Source organism: Echeneis naucrates, chromosome 10 (assembly GCF_900963305.1).
Source record: "Echeneis naucrates chromosome 10, fEcheNa1.1, whole genome shotgun sequence".
In the NCBI taxonomy this organism is placed as follows: domain Eukaryota; kingdom Metazoa; phylum Chordata; class Actinopteri; order Carangiformes; family Echeneidae; genus Echeneis; species Echeneis naucrates.
In genome coordinates this window covers 7,410,042-7,435,489 of record NC_042520.1, presented here as the reverse complement: position 1 = coordinate 7,435,489, position 25,448 = coordinate 7,410,042, and the positions used below count along the sequence as shown (strand labels likewise).

The 25,448-nt window shown below is 37.5% G+C and overlaps 1 protein-coding gene across 1 annotated transcript in view; it reads left to right on the top strand.

Moving 5' to 3' along the window:
- The first annotated feature begins 2,040 nt into the window (after positions 1 to 2,040).
- Positions 2,041 to 25,448, top strand: part of tnmd (tenomodulin) — a 54,420-nt gene continuing 31,012 nt past the window's right edge. Inside the window, exons 1-2 of the mRNA XM_029511841.1 lie at positions 2,041 to 2,263; positions 4,972 to 5,106. Coding sequence (XP_029367701.1) covers positions 2,216 to 2,263; positions 4,972 to 5,106 — 183 coding nt within the window. The 5' untranslated portion in view covers positions 2,041 to 2,215. The remainder of the gene's footprint in view (positions 2,264 to 4,971; positions 5,107 to 25,448) is intronic.

Below are 25,448 nucleotides of genomic sequence, written 5' to 3'. Positions count from 1 at the left end.
ACCTAAGGCTTTATAAACAAGAAAAATTAGGATTTTTTTTTTTTTTTTTTTTAATGGGTTCTTTAAAAATGTCTTCCAAGAAAAGCTAGAGTGTTTTTGGATGTAATATCTTATTTGTAAAAAGCTGAAAATAATAAAATTCTTGTAAAGGATATTTACTCTTCAAGCCCTCAAATGACTCTTTCATTCCTCACCCCTCCTCCTACAGTTTGATAAGCTGGTCCAGACCCCTTTCCTGTTAGAGCCTTAGCACTAAATCTGGATTTCTCCATATGGGCACCAGAACTAAAAAGACATATTTGAGTGTGAAACATACTTTAAATTTATCTATCCAATGTTTTCAAATAGTTGTTTTTTACAAATGGGATTCTTGCATTAACAATGGACCAGTTACTAGGATGAATATTAACATTTGCACCATCTGGATTCAACCATTCATGTAAAGTTCTTCATTTATCTTTCCCAATAGCATAGCCACACATGTTAGGGACTCTCAATCTCACTGTAACTTTGCTTCCCTGTAATTCACCTATTGTCATTATAACCTTTTTACACTGTTTAGTAAATTACGCAAACATTATTGAGATAGTTTAGATAGATAGATAAAAAAAATAAAGAAAAGAACTGGTGAGTATTAAGCTTCTTAACATCTGTATTCAGTTCAACAATAACCAACAACTAAAATGAATTTTCAACATAATTATCCAGTATATAAGCTGGTGGTTTCCCAAAACTTAAAGGTTGAGCTTCACCTATTTTTCAAAAAACGGATGAATTCCTTTCCAAAGGTAAGTTATCTCCTTTGATGACCAACAAAAAACAGAGCCACAAGCTGAAGCAGACCCTGCGCCTGTTTTTCATTAATACACAAAAACCAGATGTGTAACCAAACTGCTTTAAAAATTCAAGCAGACATGCAGTAGCAGTAGTCACAGTAGTATCTATCTGGAGTCCAGCATTTCAGCTTTTGTTCAACAACTTAATTTTATGTTTTCACTTTCATTCTGCCCTTTTTTTTGCTAACACAATGTAACTATAATACAGTTTTATAGCAATTTGTGGTGCACTTTTCAGATAACCTCCATATGGTTCACGTGTAAACTTTACTATGTATGTGGAGTTTGACTATATGTGTGCCAACTCTTTTCCACTATCACTTTTTCCTGCCACGTGTTCCAGACTCTCTTCATTATGGGAACACTGGTACACTTGAGGGCATTTACCAGAAGCAGGTGTACCAGACTTTGTGGCCATAGAAGCAATAATAAAGATGTTGTTAAAGGTCAGTCAAAGCTAAAAGAATTCTTGTTGAGGTTTTGTAAAGGATCATGATTTGGGTTCAAAAAAAGATTATTGATTTTTTTTTTTTTTTTTTTGTTTTCATAACTGAATTTGAATTTAAAGCATTCTGTGCTTTTAATGTTAATCTGAGGATTTAACAGATTCCAAAACAGCTAACTGCTTGACGACATCTCAAGTGGTGCCCAATCACTGTGAATAGACTTCCAAATTGAGTTTTCAAGGATAGATATTATTTTACAAATTAATTGAGGTGTTTTCAGACAATTAAGCTTTCACATGTCTCAAAACATATCTGCCAGGAATCCCTAAATTTTACTGAGATCAAAATCTTTGTTTCATATCTCTTGGTTTTGTATGCGCACAATAGATAATTCTCTTCATGATATGAGTTTGAAATTTCTGTCATCTCAGCTTTTGATTTTGTGTTTCCTTCTTGTCGTCAAGTGTGTAGCCTGAATCACAGGGGAACAAAAGCAGAAAGAAGGTACTTAAAGTCCCTTTGATACTTCAGAAAATACGAGTGAAAGGATCTGTATCTGCAGTATAATTTTAATCTTTCTTTCTTTTTACCTGCAAGCTTTGTACACCCTAAACATCAATCTTTTGAAAGTTGGGACCCACTACAGTATTTTCATCCAGGCATAGTATGTAATTTATGCAACAGTGGGTGTGTCTTTCAATCCAAGTCCTTTTGTGGCTTTCCACCATTAAAATGGAAGCAGAAGGGCAGGAGAGACATCTGCTATGCTTTTAATGGGTATCACAAATGTTTAAGAAATTCCACTCCATCTGAAACTTCCCTCCCCTTCAACACACCCCTAAATTGCAGCAAGGGAATATTTTTTTCCCTTACAGAGCTTGGTATTTTCTCCAACTAAGAGGATAGGAAAGATTCCTCCTGTGTGCTTGCATCATGGAAGCTAGCAGTCAATCCAGCAGTCAACAGATTCTGTGGAAAGATGTGAGTCCATTTTTTTATTTTGTGTTTGATTTATCGAATGTAAATTCACTGTACAAATATTTGAAGTGCATTCCCACAATTTATTGTCTTTAAAATGTTTATCACAATATTAATTTAAGGTCACTGCATAAAAATGGAAGTACCCTTAAATTTTCACAGCTTAATAAATGAAGTGCAGTTGGCAACAGTAGTTTAAAAGTGAATAACAACAATAATAATAAAATAAAAATAACCGCAATAACCAAGTGGAAGTGTTTGATAAAACCTGTCAAAATCCTTCCTTTTTTGAAATAAAAAAAATTGTTGTTTGGTCTCTTGCTGACTAATGTCAGTTCTAGAAGAATAGCAATTTTTATACCCAATTCCTTCTGACTTCTCACCTTAGCCTCCCTCCTTTTGTTAGACCCACCATGACCCGTTTTATTTACTTTATAGTTATATCTTTCCTCACAAGTTTATAACACAAGCAGCATTGAAATACATACCAAGGCTTTATTGAGCTTTTTTAGTGAGGCAATGCAGAAGTGGGATTTTTGGCTCTGAAATCCTTCTTTCTTTCATATTTCACTTACTTGCTGAACTTGTGAAAACAGCAGAGTAACAGTAATGGATTCTTTGACAGTACCTTATTATGCTTTTATACGTATATTAAAAAGTAAGCTTTTATACGATCCATCATATCAAAGAACTTATTCCAGCAGATAAATACACTAAGAATTATGGATGAGAATTATTATGATTAAAAAAAAAAATCACCTGTGGCTTCTTATTTCAGAGGAGTTTCTGCAGGAATTCAGTATGCCCCAGTGTGATAAAACTAAAGCCTACGTTTGCTGTCTGTGCAGCCTGACTTCATTTTCTTCTTCTTCTTCTTTTTTTTTTTTTTTTGTTTAGAGAAAATGCTTCTTTGCATGATAGCAGCAGGGGGCTCCAGGCACTCTTCCTCACAAAGCTCAAGGCGAATTGCCAGGCTGATTCTGAACTCCTAAACCTTTAAAAACTAGTTGGCGGCTGCTGTACACTCATACAGCTCACTCCGTCTCCATCCATGCCTTTATTTCTGTCTGTCTCAATCCCTCCCCTTCCTCTGAGTATTCAATATTCAAAGCACAAGCAGAAAGAGGTTTGTCCTCTAGTTAAGTTTCCACTGCTTATGCAACCTGCCACAGGGGAGTGGAGAATTTCAGCCACCATATTTTTTTCTTTTTCCACCACTTCTTAGAAATTTACTGCGTAAGGAATTTCTGGCACTCTGATTGAGCCTTCTGTTTTTCATCATGATTTAGGAATCTACAATACTATGATGTGGCTCCTGTCTTAATGTGTCACGCAAAGAATTATGATAAAAGAATAATAGCACGGGTTTGCTTGAAACTTGGAGCTGGCTGTTGAACAATGTGTCCTCTGTTCATCCCCACTGTCCTGCAGGTAATCTACTTTCCAGCCAGAAATTGTATCCATATTTCTAAAAGCATTACTGCACAACAACTGCATGCCAAATCATATTTCCACTTGTTAGTCATAAAACTTACATATTGCATTCCTAAAATAAAAAATGCTTGTCAAATATTTTTAATGAAGCCCTAAGATCACAAAAATACTATTAATAATTCGTAAGTTTCCTCCCACAGTGCAAAGACATGCACGTTTAGGATAATTGGTGACTCAAAATTGCCCATTGGCATGAAAGAGCATTTTGGCCCGGTAAAACTGATGACCTGTCCAGGGTGAGCCGCGTCCTCACCCAGAAGATTAGGTGGGATTGACTCCAGCACTCCCTGCGACCTTGACAGATAAGCATTTGAAAATAAAGAAATGAATAATTTCTTCTTATCAAATAAGTTTAGTGTCTAGTGCACAGTCCAGAGCTGTTTAACCATTCTAACTTCAGCCACCAGAGAACCACAGCTGTTTCATCATCTCAAAAGACAAAAGATAAGCAACACCAATTTTGCCTACTGAAGTTAGACCAGTTTCTTTTTTGTTTTGTTTTTTTCTCCCCCATTTTACATATCTGCTTTCCTGTTGTCCTCTGAGACATTCAAAAGTGGCCCAGTGTGAATGAGCAGCTTTCATTTTTTCCCCTGCCGGAGCCCTGGTGGAACAAAAGGCTGTCTTTATTAATTTGTGGCCTTAAGCTTGGGGAATTGACTGCGGCAGGCAGAGTTTTAATTTGTTGAAAAGTTTAATAATTGTAACCTTTCTGTATTACTTGCCTGTTCTTCCCTGCACCTACTATGGTTATGTTTTTGTCAGTCGTCCAATTGGTGGACGCTTTTTGCAAAATGAAGGGGCATCTTAAGATAACTGCAATGCTGACAAAGAGGAACAATGTAAAAAGGAAATAAACATTTAATGTCAATAACTTTAAGGAATATTTTTAACAACTTCTTACCACAGTATACTTAGTTTCTTTCATACAATGGGCAAAGTGGGCAAGGTGTAAAAATTACCTCACACAATGTACTTCACAAACACAGTTACATTTGTCTGTATAGTAAGAGTGATGCTACAATTAGCTTATCATGAACACTGGATACAGGCGGAAGCAGATCTTGCGATAGCTTCACATTACACATGTTGGCATCGAAAAGTGGTGAGGGTTAGTCAGTTAGGGTCAATCAGTCTCATATAACTATATCTTAGAAAATGGAAACTATATTCCGTTAAACAACTGTGTTTTTGTATCGGACTTGTATTCTTTCTAGGTTGAGGGGGTAAAGGAAAAAAGGGCCAAGTACCACACCTACCAGCGAGTGGCGCTGGCTCTGGCCCTGCTCTTCCTTGTTTTGGCTCTGTGTGTTTTCAGCCTGAGGTATCTGTGGAGCCCCAGTCTGGGGAAGGTAAGACTAAATAACACCTTGTTTTTTTTTTTTTAAATCACCTGTTTGCCAGTCTTCAGACTTATTACTACTGTCTACAGAGGTGTGGTCTTGATGAGACAGATAAAAGGACACGCTGGGTCTCCACATCAGCAAATCATACACGTTACATCAAAGGAAAAAATACACAAGTGGGGAAAATGGATGGCCACACAAAGAGCCAGAGGCAGTCTCTGCAGTCTGCATTGTACTGTGAGATTAAAAGATGTGTGAGCCATGGAAGAGACAGCTGTGTTTTGCTCTGCTCATGTTTTGGCTGTCAGATCTGTAATTTCATGAATTCTTGGGCCAAACCACACACCACTTTGTACCGTTGCAAATGTTGGCATGCTACATTTGTCTACTTTCTGCTCACATTGTAAACATCTTCTCACAACGAAGAATGCTGATAACTGAAAGCTGACCCTAATTGCTGTTGACCCAAGTGGCTGCAGAAAAAAAAACTTCTTGGCAATGTTATTGGGATAAAGTCTTGTCCGGGCAATTCATCTTGTAGATTCCAACTCAATCACATTTAATGGAGAAAATGTTCACTCATTCCTTTCCCTTGATTTTCCCAAGAGGGAAAGTAGCTAATTTTTCCCAAGCGGAAGGGAAGAGTACATCAATACTTTCAGAAATTGGATTCTGTACACATTCAAGATAAAGTTGTGTATTGTGGTTTTTACGAGAAAATGATCAAAATAAAGTGACTATTAAAATGAGCACATATATTTCAAACTAGAATACATAAGTCTGCTTTGTTCTGGCTTATACACATCAATTCATAGCACCCTTTTCCCCCATTCTTCCATTTCTGCTTCCATTGAGAGCCAAATTTCAATTGCGAACAGTCACTTCTAAGCTCCTGTTAACCAAGGTTCATCTGCACTTCCTGTGTCGGCAGTATTGTCCACGTTCTCTCCTTTCAACACAGATATGAATCACATTTGAGCTATCTCCTTTGTCCTTGTTAAATATTTCATGCCGGAGGTAGAGCAGTCATTATTTCCACTTTAATAAGCTGTGATCATTCTCACGTGGCATAAAATGTGTTGATAGCAGAGGTTGCCAAGGCGATGAATATCAAACCTGCAGACCCTGGGTTTTGCTTTAATGGGGTCTTGAGGGGGAGGGCTCATTCCCTGGCCCCCAAATCAGTGAGTGAGATGGAGCAACTTCAAAGGAGGATCCCCTGTCAGTCAGATGGGAAGGACACTCGCACAAGACAGTAGGGCCACAAAGCACAGGTATGTACTTTCACCAAAAAACCTCTAGAGGCTTAGAGGTGGATGGATGGGGGAATAAACTGCTTCTGTTGCTTCTGAATAAACTGTTAATGTGGCAGCCAACATCGTGTTTGGTGAACGAATGTTAGATGCGATGCAGCAAGACACTTCTTGACTCACCAGCTAATCCTGAGCAGCGTCTGGCACATGTATAGACACTGGGCAGCGGAGCACAGTTACAGAAGCCAAGGGAAGAGTACATAATATATTTTAGGAAACAGTTGTGTGGGGGGGGGTTGTTTTTTATTTGAGCAAAAAGATTAGCATTCTGGTGACTACTCAAATTCACCTAAAGTAATGTGCTTGTGTCAGACCAGTCAAATATAAGAAATATATCAGTCTTCATAAAACAGAGACATACATACAGTACGTAACTGTGGTTCAATTATTTCCCCAGCTCCAGGCTGCTCAGACAAGTGTCCAAATCAAGATTAACTTTCGAGACGATGTATGTGGGGTTCTTATATAATCACTGTATATTTTTCAGACCAGTGGTGGAAGGGCTGGAAGGTACCGAGATCTTTTACTTAAAAAAATAAAAGGACTGTTGCTTAAATGCAGAAATGATGTTACAAGCAACAGTATAATTATGAGCATCAAAATATATTACATACTACAGTATGTGTAGGAATGCTCCTGATGCAGAACAAAATACAAAATATGGCATTATTGGTTTGGAATTATTGACACATTTTTACCAGACTGATCTTAATCTATACATTATAATCTACTTTTTGTAGATCTGTTTTGTGCAACAGATGATCATATTGATAAATAATCTCTGAGACTTTTCAGATTGAATTTAAAGAAATTACTGGGGAAGATTAAGATATAATCTACAAAGTAACCAACAATTGCACAAATGTGGTTAAGAAAAATGTAGAATATTTCCTTTTGAAATGAAGCAGATTAAAAGTAAAGAGCAGAGGAGAGAAGAAACAAAAGTATGAGAGTTGTAATCATTCATTCACTCATCTTCTACCACTTATCCATTTCCAGCTCACAGGGGTTGCTGAAGGCAATCCCGCTCAAATTGGGTTTGTGCGGGTACACCCTGGGAACCAAACGTGCGACCTCCTTGTTGTGAGGCAATAGCGGTAACCACTATGTTGCTGTGGTGCCAAGTTGTAATCATTGAAAAGGTAAAGCTTTGAAACTGTGCAGGAACAGATTCACAAGAGAAAAACTAGTTTGTGGATAAAATTCCTGATGCAGTCTCCACTTAGTTTTAAATCATACTTTTTCCTCCAGCTGCTTTGACAGATTTTGAGCACCTGAGAATATGAGAAGCGCACGCTGACTTTTAGACTCAAATCTTTTTCACAGTTAAAAGAAAAGTAAAAAGGTGGTGGAGCACAATAGGAAGTAGTCAAACATAACTGAGAAGGTGGTGTAGAGCGGTATGGTGCATTACTTCCCGGTTTAATACAATGGATACTCTGCTCTCAGTTGGACTTTTCAAGAAGAAGATACAAAAACCAAACTGACAAATCCGAGAACCCACAGCTTTGAACACAACAAACATATGAAGCCCTAATGATGCATCAAATCTAATTACCAAAAACATTGACAACTTAATTGGTTCTACTCTGAAAATTTAGCTCACAAATCAATTACGGGCTTCAATTAGTTTTGTGCTGAGTCAGTAGTTAAACTTATGCATGGAATTAGAACAATTAAATAAAACTATCAGTCAAAAACACACTCCTACACAAACACACGTAAAAACCTACACTATATCACATACCATATCCTACTTTGACCTTGGCAGTCTAATTAGAGGTCAAACCCACAGCATGACTTTAGCCACAAACAATTTTCATCTATTCTTACAGATCACCAAAGCAACGTGACCTCGTGCCCCAAGCATTGTATAAATAACCACAGAAAGGTAATTTGCTCCATGCATTATATTTCAATATGACAAGATGCCAGCTTGGGATCTTCTTTTAATTACCTGCAAACATATGTTGTTACAGAGGCCGGGGGAAAATATTTTCATTGCTTGTGTGTCTGAGGGCGTGGTTATGCGCATATGCATCAGTGTGCGTTGTGTATTTCAGTGTGTGAATTAGGTGCCTTTGCATTCTCTTTTGGCTTACGGCAAATTTTCTGTTTACCATGTGCTCATTATTGTTCTGGGCCACAAGTCTCACTAGGGGATTGTGCCTCCTTGTAAATTAATCCTCTGTTATTGCTAGTTTACATCAGCAACTCTGTGAAAATGGAATCTAGCTGGTGAATCCAATAGAAGTACAAATAATTTGCCTTAGTGAAATTTTTTTTTTCAAAAATTTTTTCAGAAAAAGTTCAGTCTACAACGCGATGTACGTTATGTCTGTAGTTTGTAGCAGTGAAAATGCAAATTTTCATATCATTACATTTGATAAAGATGGAGCCATTTTTAATTCATGAGCCACTTTGAGTAAGATTATCTGCAGAGCAGCAGCCAGGCACCAAATAATTGTGAACCTGTAAACACTGTAAACCGGTTTTTCTTGGGGTACCTTGAATAGCTCACAGGTGCTGTTGGGCTGTGTGGCAAAACTGCCTGAGAAATACATGAATGTCATGCCTGAGGAAAGTGCTCCATTATTCAAGCTGAAATTGCATTGCCTACCTTGATGCCTTCCCCTCTCCACTCCCAAGGTAGCTGCTGAGTTGTCGCTCCTGATGGCCTCTTAAAGGCCTCACTGTCAGGACCAGCTTCTTTAATGAGCACTGCTGCTTGCCTGCTGCTTTTCTACAGGTCACAGGTGTATGGCTTTTCAAGGCCTGGTCCCCTTTGTTTATTTATTGCTCATAGGTTGTGTACACCCAATAGTCTCCTCCTTGTCAAGATGTCAGCATGCAACAGGGGAGGAAGAAACAAATTTTGACCATATGATCGGATCTTCCATTGTGTAGATACTTTTTTTTTTTTGGTCTCCACAAATAAAACAAGGCACACTAACCTTTCCTAAGAGCGTTTGTTTACTCTGTGAAGGAATTAATATTCTGGAGAGGCAACAGGGCTTAAATCTAAATAGCTGATTTAGCAAGACCTTCCCTGAGACCTGCCCTTCAGTCTATAATCTTTTATGGTTTTACACATCAGGCTCACTCATTCATTCATTAGAAAGCCAGTATCCACCATTACAGTAAGTAACAGTGTGTGTGTGTGTGTGTGTGCGCTTGTTTGTTGGAGAGCGGGTAACTGCAGACTGGGAAAATCAAGAGAGGAGTTCAGCGGAGCACCTGAGGAAGGAAGACTTTGTGGCAGTTGTAGCACATTGCCTTCTTCTTCGACAGTGACTGCTACAGAGAGCGTGACAGCACTGCAAAGCCCACCAGGAGTTATTTATTGTTCCATAAAACATCTTAGTGCATCTGTGATTTTCTTTTTAGAAGTTAGAACACATGGGTGTAGAAAAGATCTGCATCTTAATTGCCAGTACTTCACTTTGCCAATCCACCAGCAGCTCATGTGCAGCATGTTGTATGTACAGTGCGATGTTTAAACAAACACAAATGTTTGCCTTTTTTCTTTTTTTTTCTTTGCAGACTCCATTTCTCTCTCTCTCTCATCTCTCTCTGTTTCAACCAGTGTGGCTGCCAAATAGACTCCTCTCCTCTGCTGTACAATTTAGAATGTGATTGAGCTTTCACATCCACTTTCACTCTCTCAGTAAGTTTGAGCGTAGAGCCCCAACTTGCATTCACAGCCACAATGCTGAAGAAGTTAACAGCAAACTGGCAATGCTCAGTTCATATGTCCTTTCTCAAACCATTTGAGTTTGAGTTAGATTAAAAAAAAAAAAAGGTGCTACCTTCTTGCCCTGCAGTCTGATAAATGATGAGTAAAACTCTTCTAAAAAAAAAATGCAGTCAGTGTGCTCTGCTATATATCTGTCAGCAATTAAAAGGTTGCATTGATTTTTTGTGAGTGTGCCCCATTAGTCACGTGGCTCAATATCTGAGGAGAGAGGGAGCATCTTAATCATCTGTGCAGGTTTCAGTGTGGTACTTCATCTTGCATCTCATATCAAATAACCTCAGTTGATAAGCCTTTTCCTAAATGTGAGAGAAAGAACTTGTGGCAGCTCTAGAAGTTGGGATGTTAGCTCATTTTGATGACATACATCTAGTCCTGCCAGGCTTGTTAGTGTTTTTTTTTTTTGTTGTTGTTGTTTTTGGGGTTTAAGATTGCTTGGAAAAAAGTGACAAATCTGCAAAAATAACACTTTTAAAAGAAGGATCTTTCATCAACACATCAAGTACTTCCTCAGGAAAAACTAATGCAGACAGCTCCATTTTTACAGCTCTAATAAACCACATTAATGATGAGCTATTCTATCCAGATATCATGAATCTATAAATGACAGAATCAAAAATGTCATGCAGACAAACGGAATAATGCAGCTTGTGGGTCCTTGTGAGATTAAAATCTAGTATCACTGCAGTTTTGCATGTGATGGTTCAAAAAAGGAAAGGAAAAGAAAAGATAAGGCAAGGAGATGTCGCTAAAAGAAGGGTACAGCAAAATAAGGTTAAAGGTGTTGTGTGGTGTATTATTCGAGATAAACACAGTACACTGACATACAGGAGGAATATATAACACAGCAACAATTGTGTTTAGCTTTTTACTACCATCACAGCATTGCTCCAGAGGTATTACAGTGCTAGTTGTGTAATATGTGGAGTCAAATTTAAGTTCTATAGAACAAATGCACTCTTACATGTGGCGCTCTAATGTGCTTCAATCATTTTTAGTCCGTATTAACATTAGGACTCTAATTTTCTTACTATGAATAGTAGCAAAATATCCAGTGGAAAAGACCAATAAATCTGATTCATTTGCCCACAACTCACAGTTGTTATATTGATATTCAAGGAACGTTGATTGATTCACAGCGTCAACTCATGTCAGTGTTTCTGCTATATTCATTGTAGAGTGGGGGTGCACCACTTTCATATTCATTTTGTTTTTGTTTGTTTGTTTGTGCAAATGCACCATAAGATCTCTGCACCTGCACTGCAGAGTCTGCAGTATAGATTGAGGTGAGCAGCCATGAGGGAAGGGGTGAGGGAGGAGCGACTCCTATTGGAATTAATGCAACGTTAATTACTCGCAAGAATGAGAGCTTGAAAGTTCCAACATCACCAGTGTATACCTGGTCAGAGAGTTAGACCCAGTTACGTTGTGAAGAATAGTTGAGCTGTTTGTGTTTATGTCTTATTCAGATCAGATAAGTTTCAAAGCGTCACACTTTGATTTAAGAAAAAGTTACTTGATGAACAATGATATATTGGTCTTACCTCTTCAAGCATTCCAGAGTTGCTCCAAGTTCTGGCAGATAAGAGATGCTGAAGAATACCAGTCGATAGGCATTGCTGAACATTTTGATCATTTCCATTCACAAAGGTCTGGCACACTGCAACCATGAAGTATCCAGCTGTCAGGGAAAACCTCCCTAAATAAAACATCAGATTAAAATAAAATTAAAAATCACAATCACACAGTGGCTGGATATTTCAAGGATAAAATTTCTGCCTAAGTAATTGAATTATTATTATTATTATTGGATTTGTAAATGACAAACATCATGTCATACAGTCTACCAAAATGCTTTTTTTTAAAGTTGCAGCCTTGTTCGGAAATAAAAAAATAAAATAAAATAAATAAATCTGTTAATACTCCATAATGACAAAATTTAAACTGCTAATCAAGTAAAAATGAAACCTATAAATAATATGATATAAAACATATATAAAATATGATGACATAAGCACAGTGACGGGCTCTTTCCAACAGCATTTAGCTCAGATCCCTTGATCGTCTGAGGGATGACTACATGGTTGGCAGTGTACCTGATCTGACACAAGAAAAATCCCCCACAAGTCTGTACAACATCGAACAACTGACAATGCATATCATTGCAAAAACAAAGCCACGAGGAGAAAGGTGCTGCCTACAAAGCTCAAACAAGACTGTTTTGAGGCACAGAGTGGGAAATGCTGCAACAAAAAAAAATAAATACATAAATAACTGTTGCATTCAAGATTCACAAGAGCATATTAGCCTCCTTAATGCTTAAATGGAATAAACCTGAAATAGGCGATAATCTCCCTTGGACAAGCAGTCCCATAAACCAACTCTGGCTGAGATCCAGATCTCCACATCTCTTTTGTGAAGATGTAGAAAAACTTCAATTAACCACATTCTGAGAAACAAAGAAATATTTTTCTATTTTCCAAGAGTTTTATTTGACTTTTGTAGAATCCAATTAGTTTTTCCTTTTTCTTTTCCACTTTACTAAATATTTCACTAAGTTCATCATCCTCAACCTCAAGTTCCTCAGACAGCTCACTTCTAATCTTCAATTTAAGTGACCTTGTATAATAAATTGTTGAATGTTGAGAGTTTCTCATTCTCAGAAGAACAGCGGACTCAATGTGATGAATCAAATATGTTTCATGGCTCATGCCCCATTGAGAGGAGACCTTAGCATGATTGTCCTGTGAAAGAATTCTAAGAGTGTCTTGCTTTACATGTATCACTTGGCAAGCAAAGCAACACTTGTGACAGGGGTGAATCAGTCAATCATCCATTTATGCTCCATTGATTTTTAGTTAGCTCTAATCTAACTTCCTCACGAATTCTAATTTGAAAAGAGCCACATTGGGTGGTGCATTTAGGACATGTCTATCTCACGTAACAGTCAAGAAAGGTTGAAGGGTTGCACTTCTCTTAATAATCTTAATTATTCAAATAAGTGTTTTGGGCATAACATGCAATAAACCAATCAGAGTGCCCTCTTCCATTCCCTTTGAATGCCAAGCATGCTGGCTCCAAGACACATTAGTGTTATGATGATGCGGCGTTTCACACTTCAGTGAAACCTTCACTTCAGTGTTTTCCTAATTGATGTCTATTTTCAGCTTTAACTGGCCAAGTCTTCCTTGCCTTGTTTCCTTGGCAGTACACCTCTGACATCTTTTTAAAAGGCCTCAGCCAATATTACCTGTTTCAGTTAGAGGTGCCACTAGGAGGCTGCATAACAGGCAGTTTGAGACAAAAATGAACCTCATTTCAACTGTGGATCATGTTAAGTTTTTCAAGGGTCCCAGAATAAAAATAAAGGTCAGAAAATTGGCATAATAGGTCTACTTTAGGAAAGTCATTAACTACCTCAGTTTCTTTATTTTTAAAAGTTATACTGCTGTGGCCAAAATAAGACTGACATGAGGTTTGACTGGTAAAGAAGAAAACACCACAGGCCTCCCAAGAACCAAAGTGCACCATCCGAACATAAACAGACTGGGTGTGAGTCTTTGGTGTACATTTCAGTTTGGTTCTGCATAAGTACAATTTCAAACAAGCGTTATTGTTTAAAATAAACAAAATAAATAAAAATTTACATGAGCTACAGCCATAAAACTTTTTCCTGCATTTCACCATGAATGCTGAAAAAACTTAGACAAGTCGCATATGCTTGAATAGAGTATGTTGAATAGCTGGAAGACTGAACAATTTACGTATATACTGATTCTAACATCATATAATCTACTTTTTATCAAAGCCATAAGAAAACACCAAGATTTTTTTTTTGTGACTTGAAAAGGCCCCACTTAGGATACAGCTGTCCACTAAATGTCACATACAAAGTTCCTTCATCACTGCATATGAGGAGCAAGCCAAAGATCACATAACATGCAGAAATCTGAAATGAACCGTAATACTTAAACAAAGTGCACTAGAGGCTTATCTTGGGCTAAAGTTCTAAAGTTCCGCTTAGAGCCTTTAATTTGCATTCCTTATTTGCATAAGGCAGTTTGGAGAAATATACATTACAACCGGGAGAACATGGAAACTTCGCACAGAAAAGCCCTAGGCTGGGAACCAAACCCATGACTTTCTTGTTGTGAGGCAACAGCACTAATCACCATACTGCTGTGCTGCCCTCGTTCACCATTATGTGAATAATATAAGCAGCTTATAAGTTTTTAGTTGGTCAAGGTGGGGGTATTTTTTACTCTTAACTAGAACACTACAGAGTTATCTCAAGGACACTTTCAGGAAATATTTTGGGATGTTTGGGATGACGAACAGCACTAACCACTATGCCACCGTGCAGGCCAATATAAAACAACATGTTAATCAGCTTTACTGCTTAACCTTAGTATACACATTGACTCAACCCCATTAAAGGAAAGTTCTACTTGCTCTTCTTGGTCTCTGTGTTCGATTTACAGTATATTGTCCTAATTTGAAATACGTTTAAATATCTAAGGCTCTGAAGTATTTGTGATTTCCCTGTTTTTGGAATGTGTAGTTATCCTGCACTCATTACAAGTATGATGGATGACAGCTGCTGTGTGTCTACTGTTTCTCATTTGCCAAGAAAATGTACTTCACTTTGGCAGCTGATGGTGATAACGCTTGTCAAGCTCTTTTTCCTGGTATTCATAGAGGCAGCAGGACTGATCCACTGACCTATATGAGCAGCAACAATATGGATAGATGAAATGGCTTTAGACTCCTTAAAGTACAGCGTGTCCTCTGGGCTTTTGTCCCTTGCTGAGATAATGTGGGGCTCATTAGCTGTCTGGCAGGAACAAATAATAGCCTGGGTGAAATGTTGTAGGGTTTAATTAACAGCAATACTGTCCGCACAACATATTAATATCAAAATCAAATCCTGCTGAGAGATTTTTACATCGTCTTTCAGTTTAGGTGCTTCTGGCTATATTTGTAACTTCAGATCATCATAGGTTTCTCAGTAATCTATTCTCAGTCTTCTGAAGCCAAACATGCAAGGTAAAAGGCAAAACTTTTTTGAGGCCTCTATCACTGCAAAAATGATTAAATTTGTCTCTAGGCAAATTGTCAGTAACTTAAATTACTTATTATATTATATTAATTATTAATTATATATTAATATATATATATTAATTAAATATTTGAGAGTGAGTGTGATAGTTAACATTAATATTTAAGCCTTATCACACAATGACCCAAACAACCTGTTAATTCACCCAGATTAGAAAAAAAAGAAAATCTTAAAAAAATAAAATAAAATAAAATCACTTTTCACTTTTCCCGTGCCCAGTGTGAGCAGGGACTGGCTCCAGCACCCGGGAACGGATAAGCGGTAGAAGATAGATGGATGAATTAATGAAAATTTGCATTTATTTCATCAGTTGCTCACCGTGATTGACCATGTAGGTTTGATAATGTATTGATCGGATAAAACACACTCAAATTATGTTGCTCCTACTTTTTTTTTTTTTTTTTAATAGCATGAGACAATGTTAAGCTGTAAAATCACAGACCCACACCACTGGGAACATAATGCGCGTTTCCCCCAGTGGGTCTTCAAAGTATTGTTCTGTGTTATTAAAAAGAAGGGTAGACTGGTGCTGACAACCCACACAGGGGCCATGGCAACAGACCAAGAGCTTCTCATCAGTACCCATAGTCCCAGTGTGATAGGCCAGTGTTTCTGCATAGGACTATCACTCCCTGTTTTATTGTGTCTTCAAAACAGAAGCATGGTGTAAACAATTTTTGAACAATTATGAGCCTATATATTTCTCAGCAACTCTATTTTCAGAACAGTTCGAACAATCAACCTTGCTACACGCATACTTTTCTTGTTCTATAAATGATACTTTTTAAAGACATAGATGAAGCCATATCATCGGTATTGTGATCAAAGAAAGGTGTGGTCATACTCTGGTTGAAATCCAGCTTTGATCCTTTTGAATAAATAAATGGGTGTCTGCTGAAGACACTTATTGGAATTTGTAGCAGGAACTGTATCTTGGCATTATTGCAGGAAGCTGAATGTACAGTAGCTTTTATTGCTTTCCATGCACAATTTTTATGCAAAAAGCTGGCACACATAAATGTACTACATACACAGCTGATAAATAGCATTGCAACTATCTACTGTCATCTGTTGGTAAATTGCCAATGAATTTAAATGTGTCACATTTTCAATATTTAGTGAACCTGAGCCATTGGAAAGAATTGCCCTTTTAAACCAAAGAAAGTTCACTGACCTAACATAATGTTACTTTGACTACTTTTTTTTTTTTTTTTTTTTTTTTTCTCTTTAGTAGCTTCAGTGGGTTAAAAACTTTTCGGGTGTTGTTAATGTCATTCATCTGGTCAAATTATTGCCTTGCGTCTAAATGATCCAAATTGCAGCCTTACAGCTCTCTCAAGCTGTTTCTTAAATGCCACTTAGCTGCTGGATCCCAGAGTGTGCTCCTCTTGATTTATTAGGAAGTGGAATGGCTGAAAACCAGCACAGCGACAAGGAGACATATCAACTACAGAGGTCACTCCCTCTGTTACTGTGTGCCTCATAGTTCAGAGGCTTAAAGTCACTGCTTGCAATCTATTGTCTGCAGAAGTCTGCTTCAGATTCTGAGATATGCATCCAAATGCATCAGAGTCTCCTGGGGATACCTTTGATGAATATTTTATAAACCACAACGGTCCTTTTATTATAGGAGACCGATGGATTCAAATAATGCGTTCACCTCAACAGTAAGCACCAGGATTCATTGAGCACTTCTGACAAGGAGCAGATTGGTCCTCAGCTTGACAAAGTGGTTATTTGGCAGGAAAAGGCAAAAAAGAGAAGATGATGCATGGAACAATGACACGGAGAAAAAAAAAATTGCACAACACAGTTATGGGTGGAATTTTTTGCTGTTGTTTAGGTTCATTCATTCATTTTTCAATATTATTTGCCCCTTTTTTGCTAGCATGAAAAGCACCATGGTCTCATGTTGGCTTGTGGAATTTGAATTGTGTCATAACATTTGTCATGTCCGGATTGGGTGTTTCAATACAACCTTTAAAGGCCGTGCGACGACCCTCTGCTCTTCCTTATAGTTGGCAGGTGAAGATAAACTCTAGGGACACTCTAGGGATGCAACGGCACTCGGTAAAATACCGAACCGTTCAGTTCGCCCTGCATGGAACAATACACCCTTATGTCCCGCGGGTTTTCGGTACAAGTCAGGTCACATTAGCGCTTACTGCTTTACAGGCAACTGTATGTGTGGGTGTGTGTGCGCCTGACTGTCCAGGTGAAAGCCCTCCCCCGCGAGTTAATGTACAATCACTGTTGTGCCTCCGCCCACTCACGGTGACGAACCTATCACACTGCCCCCACCACCCAAAAAAAAAAAAAAAAACCTTTGCAGCTTGATGCTGGCTATCTGACAGCCAATTCGGATGGCAGCTTCAATGACTGGCTTCAATTCACACTTCCTAACGCATCACATTTCATTTTCAGTAACGGTAACGCCGTTGTAACAATGGAAATAGTAATTAGTTAGATGACCTGGTGCTTAAAAAAATAACGCCGTTATTTCCATCACTGCTACTATTTATGTATACCAGTAGTCATTGCTAAGGAGCACTTCAACATTTGAAAGTGTTTTTTATTGTCATTTCTGTGTTTTAATTTTTCATACATATTTTATGCTATGTTGTAAGTAGTAGGCAAGTCTACTATTAAGTGTTGTGTTTGTTAACCAACTGTTAACTTCAAGTGTTATTCAGTACCAGAATTGTTTGGAACTTGTTCTGACAAACAAAATTAATAAATCATTTTCTTCATGCACAAAACACGTACCAAAACCGTGACCCAAAAACCGAGGTACGTATCGTACTGTGAGCTACCTGTTCCGTTGCACCCCCAGTACACTCCTGGACATTTCGAAAACCCTTTGTTCTCAAATTTGTTGAGATGAAGAAAAAGAGAAGTATTTTCTCTTCCTAGTTTGTCTCAGTTGGCTAAATAATTTTAAGTCTTATAAGGCAAATCAAACGCTGATTAAATGTAATTTTGAAACATTTAACTTCCAGCATGGGTCTGGTCAGTGTCACATTTGTCTGAACAGATGACTGTTACAGCATATTTATATAGCATATCTTATCTTGTCAAATTTTAAACCTACAGAATATACAATAGGGAAGTAAACTATGTATTTTTAAGCAAGAAAACCAACATTACATTCCTTCAGCAGTTGTACAAAAAATATGATTCTGTTTTTTACTTTGACTTTTTACTGAGCTCAAAGAAACAAAAAGCGCATGAAACAATAGACCCCTAGTCCCTGAGTCTTTTTTTTTTTTTTTTTGGCAATAGTGTCTTCACCACAACTAGTTTCCCTTCCCTCCTGAATGCAGCTCTATTATGGGCACAGTAACATGTATCAAGGTGATTTATTGCCAGAAAGAGTTCAGGTTGTTTAGAATGACTGGTGTGATTAGTCAAACATGATTTGGAGTTGAAAAACGGGTGCACAGAACTCCTGTAAATTAAGAGCAGCTGCAGATTGTAGTCCACCACAGCAAGGTGGTCAAACATGGTAAGTGGTAGAGTTGGTGGGGGACAAAGAGAGAAAGTGGGTCACTTCACCCCTTTCAGGTACAAGTAGGTTGACAGTAGAGAGGTAGGGTACTTTCAAGATTCAGCGGCTCTGCAATGAATTGATTTATCCAGTAAAAATAAAAAAGTATGATAGTCCTGGAGATGTTGAATTAAGTTACTGCGCAGATGTGTGCCATACATTCCACAAAACCTCAGTTATCTCCATGGCCCATTATTCTGAACAAAATGATCCTGCTGGAAGAAGCTTTTCATAGGTAACTTATGGTTGTTGGTCTTTTTTGTTGCTGTTGTTGTTTTAAAGTATTGTTTCCCCTTTCTTCCACTTTTTAACCTATAGAGAGTTCAGAGAATATTTTCCCAGCAGAGTGCAGCCTGGGAGCCCTTTCACTGGTTACATTGCACTTCTCTGTCTTTAAAGGTACAGGTTGACATTTTGACAATTAAATGAGATGACTCAAAGCATTTAAGTCTGTTTATTACCACAACATTAGAGCTATAAATGGCAACGGGCTTATGCAGGGAGCAAGGTAAAAACCAGTAACCTGATTCACTCCAAAGTCTCAGTCATCTCTGTAATTTAGCAAAGCCGACATGTAAATATTAAGGAGATTAACCAGCTGCCTTAGGCCAGGGTTTGAACCACTCCCACTAGACTCCCATAGTCATGCATCTACTGCATTCTTTGCACAATTATATCTGACAATCTTCAAATGAACAACCCTGTGCAGCATGAATTTCTTCCAGCAAAGACTCAAAACATGTGCAGTTATTTCTATTCAAGCATCATATTTCCTCTGTCTCTATGACGACTAGTTCGTCATTCTGCCTTTGAGGCTGTCTGCCTGGAACAATGCATTTGATTTCAGTGACACCTTCTTTGAGCAAATAGCTTCAAGTATAACCAGACTAGTGATATTCCTTAACAATATCCAGCCTGTCTAAATTTTGTGAAGTCACTGCTCTGGGCTGTTGTTGACCAACAATTCCTGTTTTCCGTTTGTATACTGTGCAAGATTTTCTATTGTAGCAGGGATGTGGCGTTCATTTACATATTTTTAAACATAATTGGGAGAAAACAGGGTTTCAGTAAAATCACAGCTTGTCATTTTTAGATTGTTTTCATTTCTATTTGAATGTCATCAAGAGACAGCCGTGTCAGTACAAATATTTTTGAACTCTGACTAAATTCAGAACTCCAAGCTAGATAACTAACCTGAAGCCAAACGACGCAAAACTGTCTTCTGGTTTAAGGTCAATACTTAATGCAAAGAAACTGAAAGTGGTACACTAGAAAAAAAATCTTTGAAGAGATCTTTGAAGGGCAAAAAAATGTCAACATAAAGTGCATTTATCTGAAAATACCTGTCCAATACCAACGTGAGGCAAGACAGAATACTGACTCTTTTTTAAGTGATAAGATAGTACTTTATTTATCCCATGTATGGGAAATTCGTTGTTTACAGCAGCAACCACAGGTATAGAAAAAACACAAGAATAGAAAGTATTAAAATAGAAATAGAAATAAATAAATAGAAAGTGCCCAAAGTAGAATACACACACACACGGCCAAAATTTTGGACACACTTTCCTATTTATTTGAAAGACAAGGTGTGTCCTGTACTGTATATACATATAAAATGTCGCAATGATCATGATAAAGTGACAGTTATTAAAAAAAAAAAAAACTCACTATATCCAGATAAACTTACATTAATATGATTTTACAGTCTGATGCACATTTTAAGAAAAAAAAGGCTCTGCTCTTACCCTGTTAGGTATCATCAGTTTCGTGTCGTTACCGCACTTCAGGGATGGCTTCTTTTTTGTTTTGTTTTTTCAGATGAAATGTCATAATTCACTTTTTGTTGAATGTGCTTTCCTTTAACCTGTGGTGGCATTACATTCTGTTCTCTTGATATTTCCGTGAGTGGGGGATTTTTAGACCTTTTTTTTTTCATCCACAGGGGATTCGTGTAGTTATTGAACATCTGTGCTAAATGGTGAGACTAAAAGGAAGGTTTTGCTCTCTGCTCCTGTGAGGCTGACTCCTAAATCTGACTTTTATAAGTGACGTTTTAGGCGGTTATATGTGTTTCTGTGATTGAACTCCACTCAAGCTCTGCTTGAAATATCTGAGAAGGATAAAGCACTGCCAATGTGTTGGTGAGTTATCATTCCCTGTGAAACAACAAAATTGGCTGAGAAGGGAGGTCCATTGCCAGTAGCTGTTTGTTTTTACACTGTTAATGTGGTTTAGGAAGATGATTACATACAGCTTTTGCAGATTGACATGTTCCAGCTTAGTCTTTGAAAGGCTAATGACCTGAGCATTTCTTAACTACCCTTTGGCATTGGCAGCTGCAAAACATTTAAACATTAAATTGACGCTTAGCTTAATTGCTTGGGTGAATTCCCAAAAGCACTTTAACCCCATGCCAACCTACTTTTAGCTTCCGTTTAATGATACATACACCCCATACCTGCATTGTAAAATAAGAATGGTTTCCAAAAATATTAAGATTACATGCACAAAAGGTGGGACACCCAAGTTTATATCATTTATTTCAGTACAATCAAGAATAAGTTTGACTTGTTTTCATGTCAGTCTAGTGAGCAGTACATAGTAATACTTGAGAATAATTTATTTAGAACACATATCTGTGTTTGTTGATGCTAATAATAGAACCTCAGGAAGATTTAAAAAGAAAAGGGAAGGGGGTGTAAATGTCGCCACTGATACTTAATTACTTGCATCCAGCTATTTATCTCCACAAATAACAAAACCACCAAAAAGGCTTGTGCAAATTACAGTGCAGGAATGTTTCTGTGCCTTAGAAATGTTTATATTTAAGGTCTTAGTTTTCGTCCTTTCATTATATACTGACTGGAGTCAGTTTCCAGACAAGTCAAGTATACGTGCTTCAGCTTTATAGTTGAAGGATGAAATTCCTCTGCATTTGTTTCCAAAAAACAGAGTGGTTGTTAATCTCCATGTTAGGCATATATTAGTGACTAAATTTAACTAAAATTACTGTTTTGATGCTTCATGACTGCACCAACCAGCCAAGTTGCGAGAAATATGGTCACGATCTTTCCTTACTGACTTGCAGCATTGAATAGCAGCCAGAGGTGTTTTGCTAAACATAATATCACAGTCAATTTCACTTTTTTCCCACCATTTGTTTATGAATCCTTATAGACACTTGGGTTACAGTCTGTCATGATTACTGCATACATTTTTAATTAGTTTACTGCCCTTGGTCATTCTACAAATATCATTTTGTGAATATTACATTCACAAAACTATGAGGTCACCATGCCCTTGAATTTTGACCTATGCCCACCAAAATAAAATTATTTTTTGTTGAGTCCATGTGAGACTATAGCATTTTCCTACAAGTGGTTTTCAAATACCATATTTAAGAGGTCAAAACCTTGTTTTGTGGGGTCACTGTGAACTTCAACATTGACCTGTGGCCACCAAAATCTAATTATTTTGGAGTTCAAGTGTATTGAATTGTAGGCCATTTTTTATTAAATAATATTGTAAAGACCAATGAAAAATGTGGGGCGATAAAAGGAGAAGGAAAAGTTAAACCAGGAACTCGCCACTCAGGGGTATTTGAGCCTTTGTAGTCTGTACCCAAACAATTCACCTATTAGATTATAGCCATTTTCACCAAATTTGAAGAAATCCCTTCAGGTGTTATGATATCATATTGATGAGGTTGGAATGGACAACTGGAAAACTCAAAATTATCTTGTCTTTTGCCATGGCTGTCGCCCACACCAAGGGTACAGGTTTTATTTTTTGATGTTCTGCTTAATACATACATACATAACTCTTGTCACAGAATTTAGCCTGAAATCACTATCATTGCCAATATCCATGCATAGAAATGAACTCATCTCCAAAGTAATTTAAACAAACAAAGAGATCAGGTTAAATGGCTGATGTACAGCCACAAACTGCGTTTCCACTGGTTGCAACATGTTGCAGTGTGCTGTATTCTTCTGGCTGTCAGGCTGTGTTCAGTGTGATTGATGTCATGCACTGCCAGTGGGCTCATTTTACCATGTACCAACTAAGCTGATGATGCATTAGTGACTGACCAGTATTTTCTAAATTGAATTTTCCAAGCTGGTGCCTGTCCAGAACCAGCTGCCTGTATTCTGCAGGCATCACCAAACAGCAGACTGCATGTGTTTGGCAGCCGGAGACCATTCTTACTTCATTTATCTGAATTCTCCAGGCCTTGGGAGTTGACAGGCTTGGTAACCAGTGTCCACAAGCATAATCCCCATGGTCTCAGGACACCACACAAATTCCTCTCTCTGTGTCTCTCCCATTCTTTCATATTTTATACAAAATCTGTTCAAATCACCCTGCTAGGTAACAAATATTCATGCCATACAGTGTGTGTCAGTGACTACTGAAACATTTACATCTGCACTACCTGGTGTAAATCTGCTTTGGTTCTAGCCGTGTAGAACATCTTTTTAGGTAATATCTCCATAAGAACCTCTCAGCTCTCAGCTTGATGTGTTAAGTTTTGTGAGAAAAACAAGGAAATTGTAGGTGAAAACCTGGCAAGAGTTTTCTTGGAAACTAAATTGTCTGTGTGTGTGTGTGTGTGTGTCTGTCTCTAATTGTCATTACCTTGAGAAAGATTAATTATTCTGGCAGAAATAGTGTTTGCTTCTAATTGTAAAAGGTTACACCTCTGCAATGGTAATTTCAAAAGTGTCTAAAGGAGATGTTCCACCTTTTCTCCTGGGAAAATAAGGTCTAATAAACACAAGAGTACAAACCAGAGTGCAACTAGAGTAGTTGGGAGAAATTAGTAGTCCTCATGTGACTGGCCGTGTGAAAAGACTTGAGCTCTGAAAAGTAAGTGTGTTGCAGGCTGCTGGAAGCCAAGGAACCAGCAGAAGAGACAAGGGATAGAGATAAAACAAAAGAGACAAAGTTTCCTCTACAACACTGGCAACAAAGCTGAATTGATCAAGTGACTCTGCTTTTCTATGCCCAGCTGTTCTGAGTTTAAGTGCTTCAATTAAAAAAAAAAACAAAACAAAACAAAACCAATTTCTTTTATATCTGTGAGACAAAAGTCATTGCAGCTGAATTTTCTAAATTTTTGTTTCTGTAATTCTTTTAGAAGACACTTGACATTTGTGCCAGAGGTCGCATTCACTGTAAAATATATGCACAATAATATAATTAATAACAAAATAATACTAAACAGGTGTAAATTCTGTACAATAAGCCACAGGTAAAAGCTGTATAAATGAAACATTCAGTGATAACTTTGGTTATATGACATGGGGTTGTGTGAGGTCAACAGTGTATTACATGCAGTAGATTCAGATCAGCAGTCTCCCAGTTTAAAGAAGCAGGCAAGACCACTGGCACAGAGTGATTTGCTGCTGTGGATGGGGCCAGCCACAAAAAAGAGTTTTGTTTTGTTTTTTTCATTTGTTTGTTGTTTTTTTTATGCCTACAAATAAATGCCAAAATTAGAAGGAATCCATGATTTATGTTGCAATTGCTGACCTTTTAATTGGAATTACAGTTTTTGAACTGTTAAACTACTGATATTCTCAGCAAGTTTAGAAATACAGTAGTTCAACAGTTACATAAGTGTACTTCAAGACGAAATGATGGTCTGTGGAAGCATTCAAAATAAACATATACTTGAACTGATATTGGCTTTTTTCCTGCGGGCATTTTGTTAAGTAGCTCAGGCCCATTTTTGGCCCATTCATCCATGACAGGCTCCTCTAAACTGGCAGCGTGCAGATTCACCTCAGCAGGTAATTCACTCTATAAATAAGAATCTCACACAACCCCACATCAAATAACCCAAACTATTACTTTAAATGTCTGGAGTCACAACTATTTTGGCATTATACAAATTACAATGTAACTGTTGGAACACTACAATAGAGAAGACCTTGAGAGATCTAATGCTGAATGACTCAGCAACCAGACAGCATGACTACCTGCAGTTTTCTTTTAGGTACATTTTGGGAATCTCCTTAAATTTAAACACATTAAGAAATGTCATCTTATTGTAATCACCTACTGCTAAATGTCCCAAGATGACTCTCAAACAGAAAACCTCACCTTCAACCATAAAAAGACAGTAAATGACACTAAAATGAAAACAAATTTGTTCGTATTCAGAATTTTTTTTAGAAAAGCTACACATCTGGTCATATAAAAAAACAGAAATTACTAGACTAACAATGCCAAAGATGCAAAAGGAGCAATATTTAAGTAGTTGCCCCCTTTATTCTTAATATCTGTGCTTTACTTTTGGATTCGATCAAAATGTCTTCACAGAAAAGGCTTACTGGCCTTTACAGTACATTTAATAAATAAAGGGCATTATCAAGAGATAACCAAAGGCCTGTATCAATTGCTCAAATACAACATAATGGAGGTCTTTTTCTAACCTAGTATTTTGAGTAAACCTAACAATGAGACTTCAGATTGTTACACTTACATACATACAAATACATACATTTCACAAGTCTGTCCGACTGAATTTTAAGCTACAAGTCTACATATGTTTAAAACATACAAGGACTTTAAAGGAACTAAAACCCAAAGGACACAGTGTTCGCA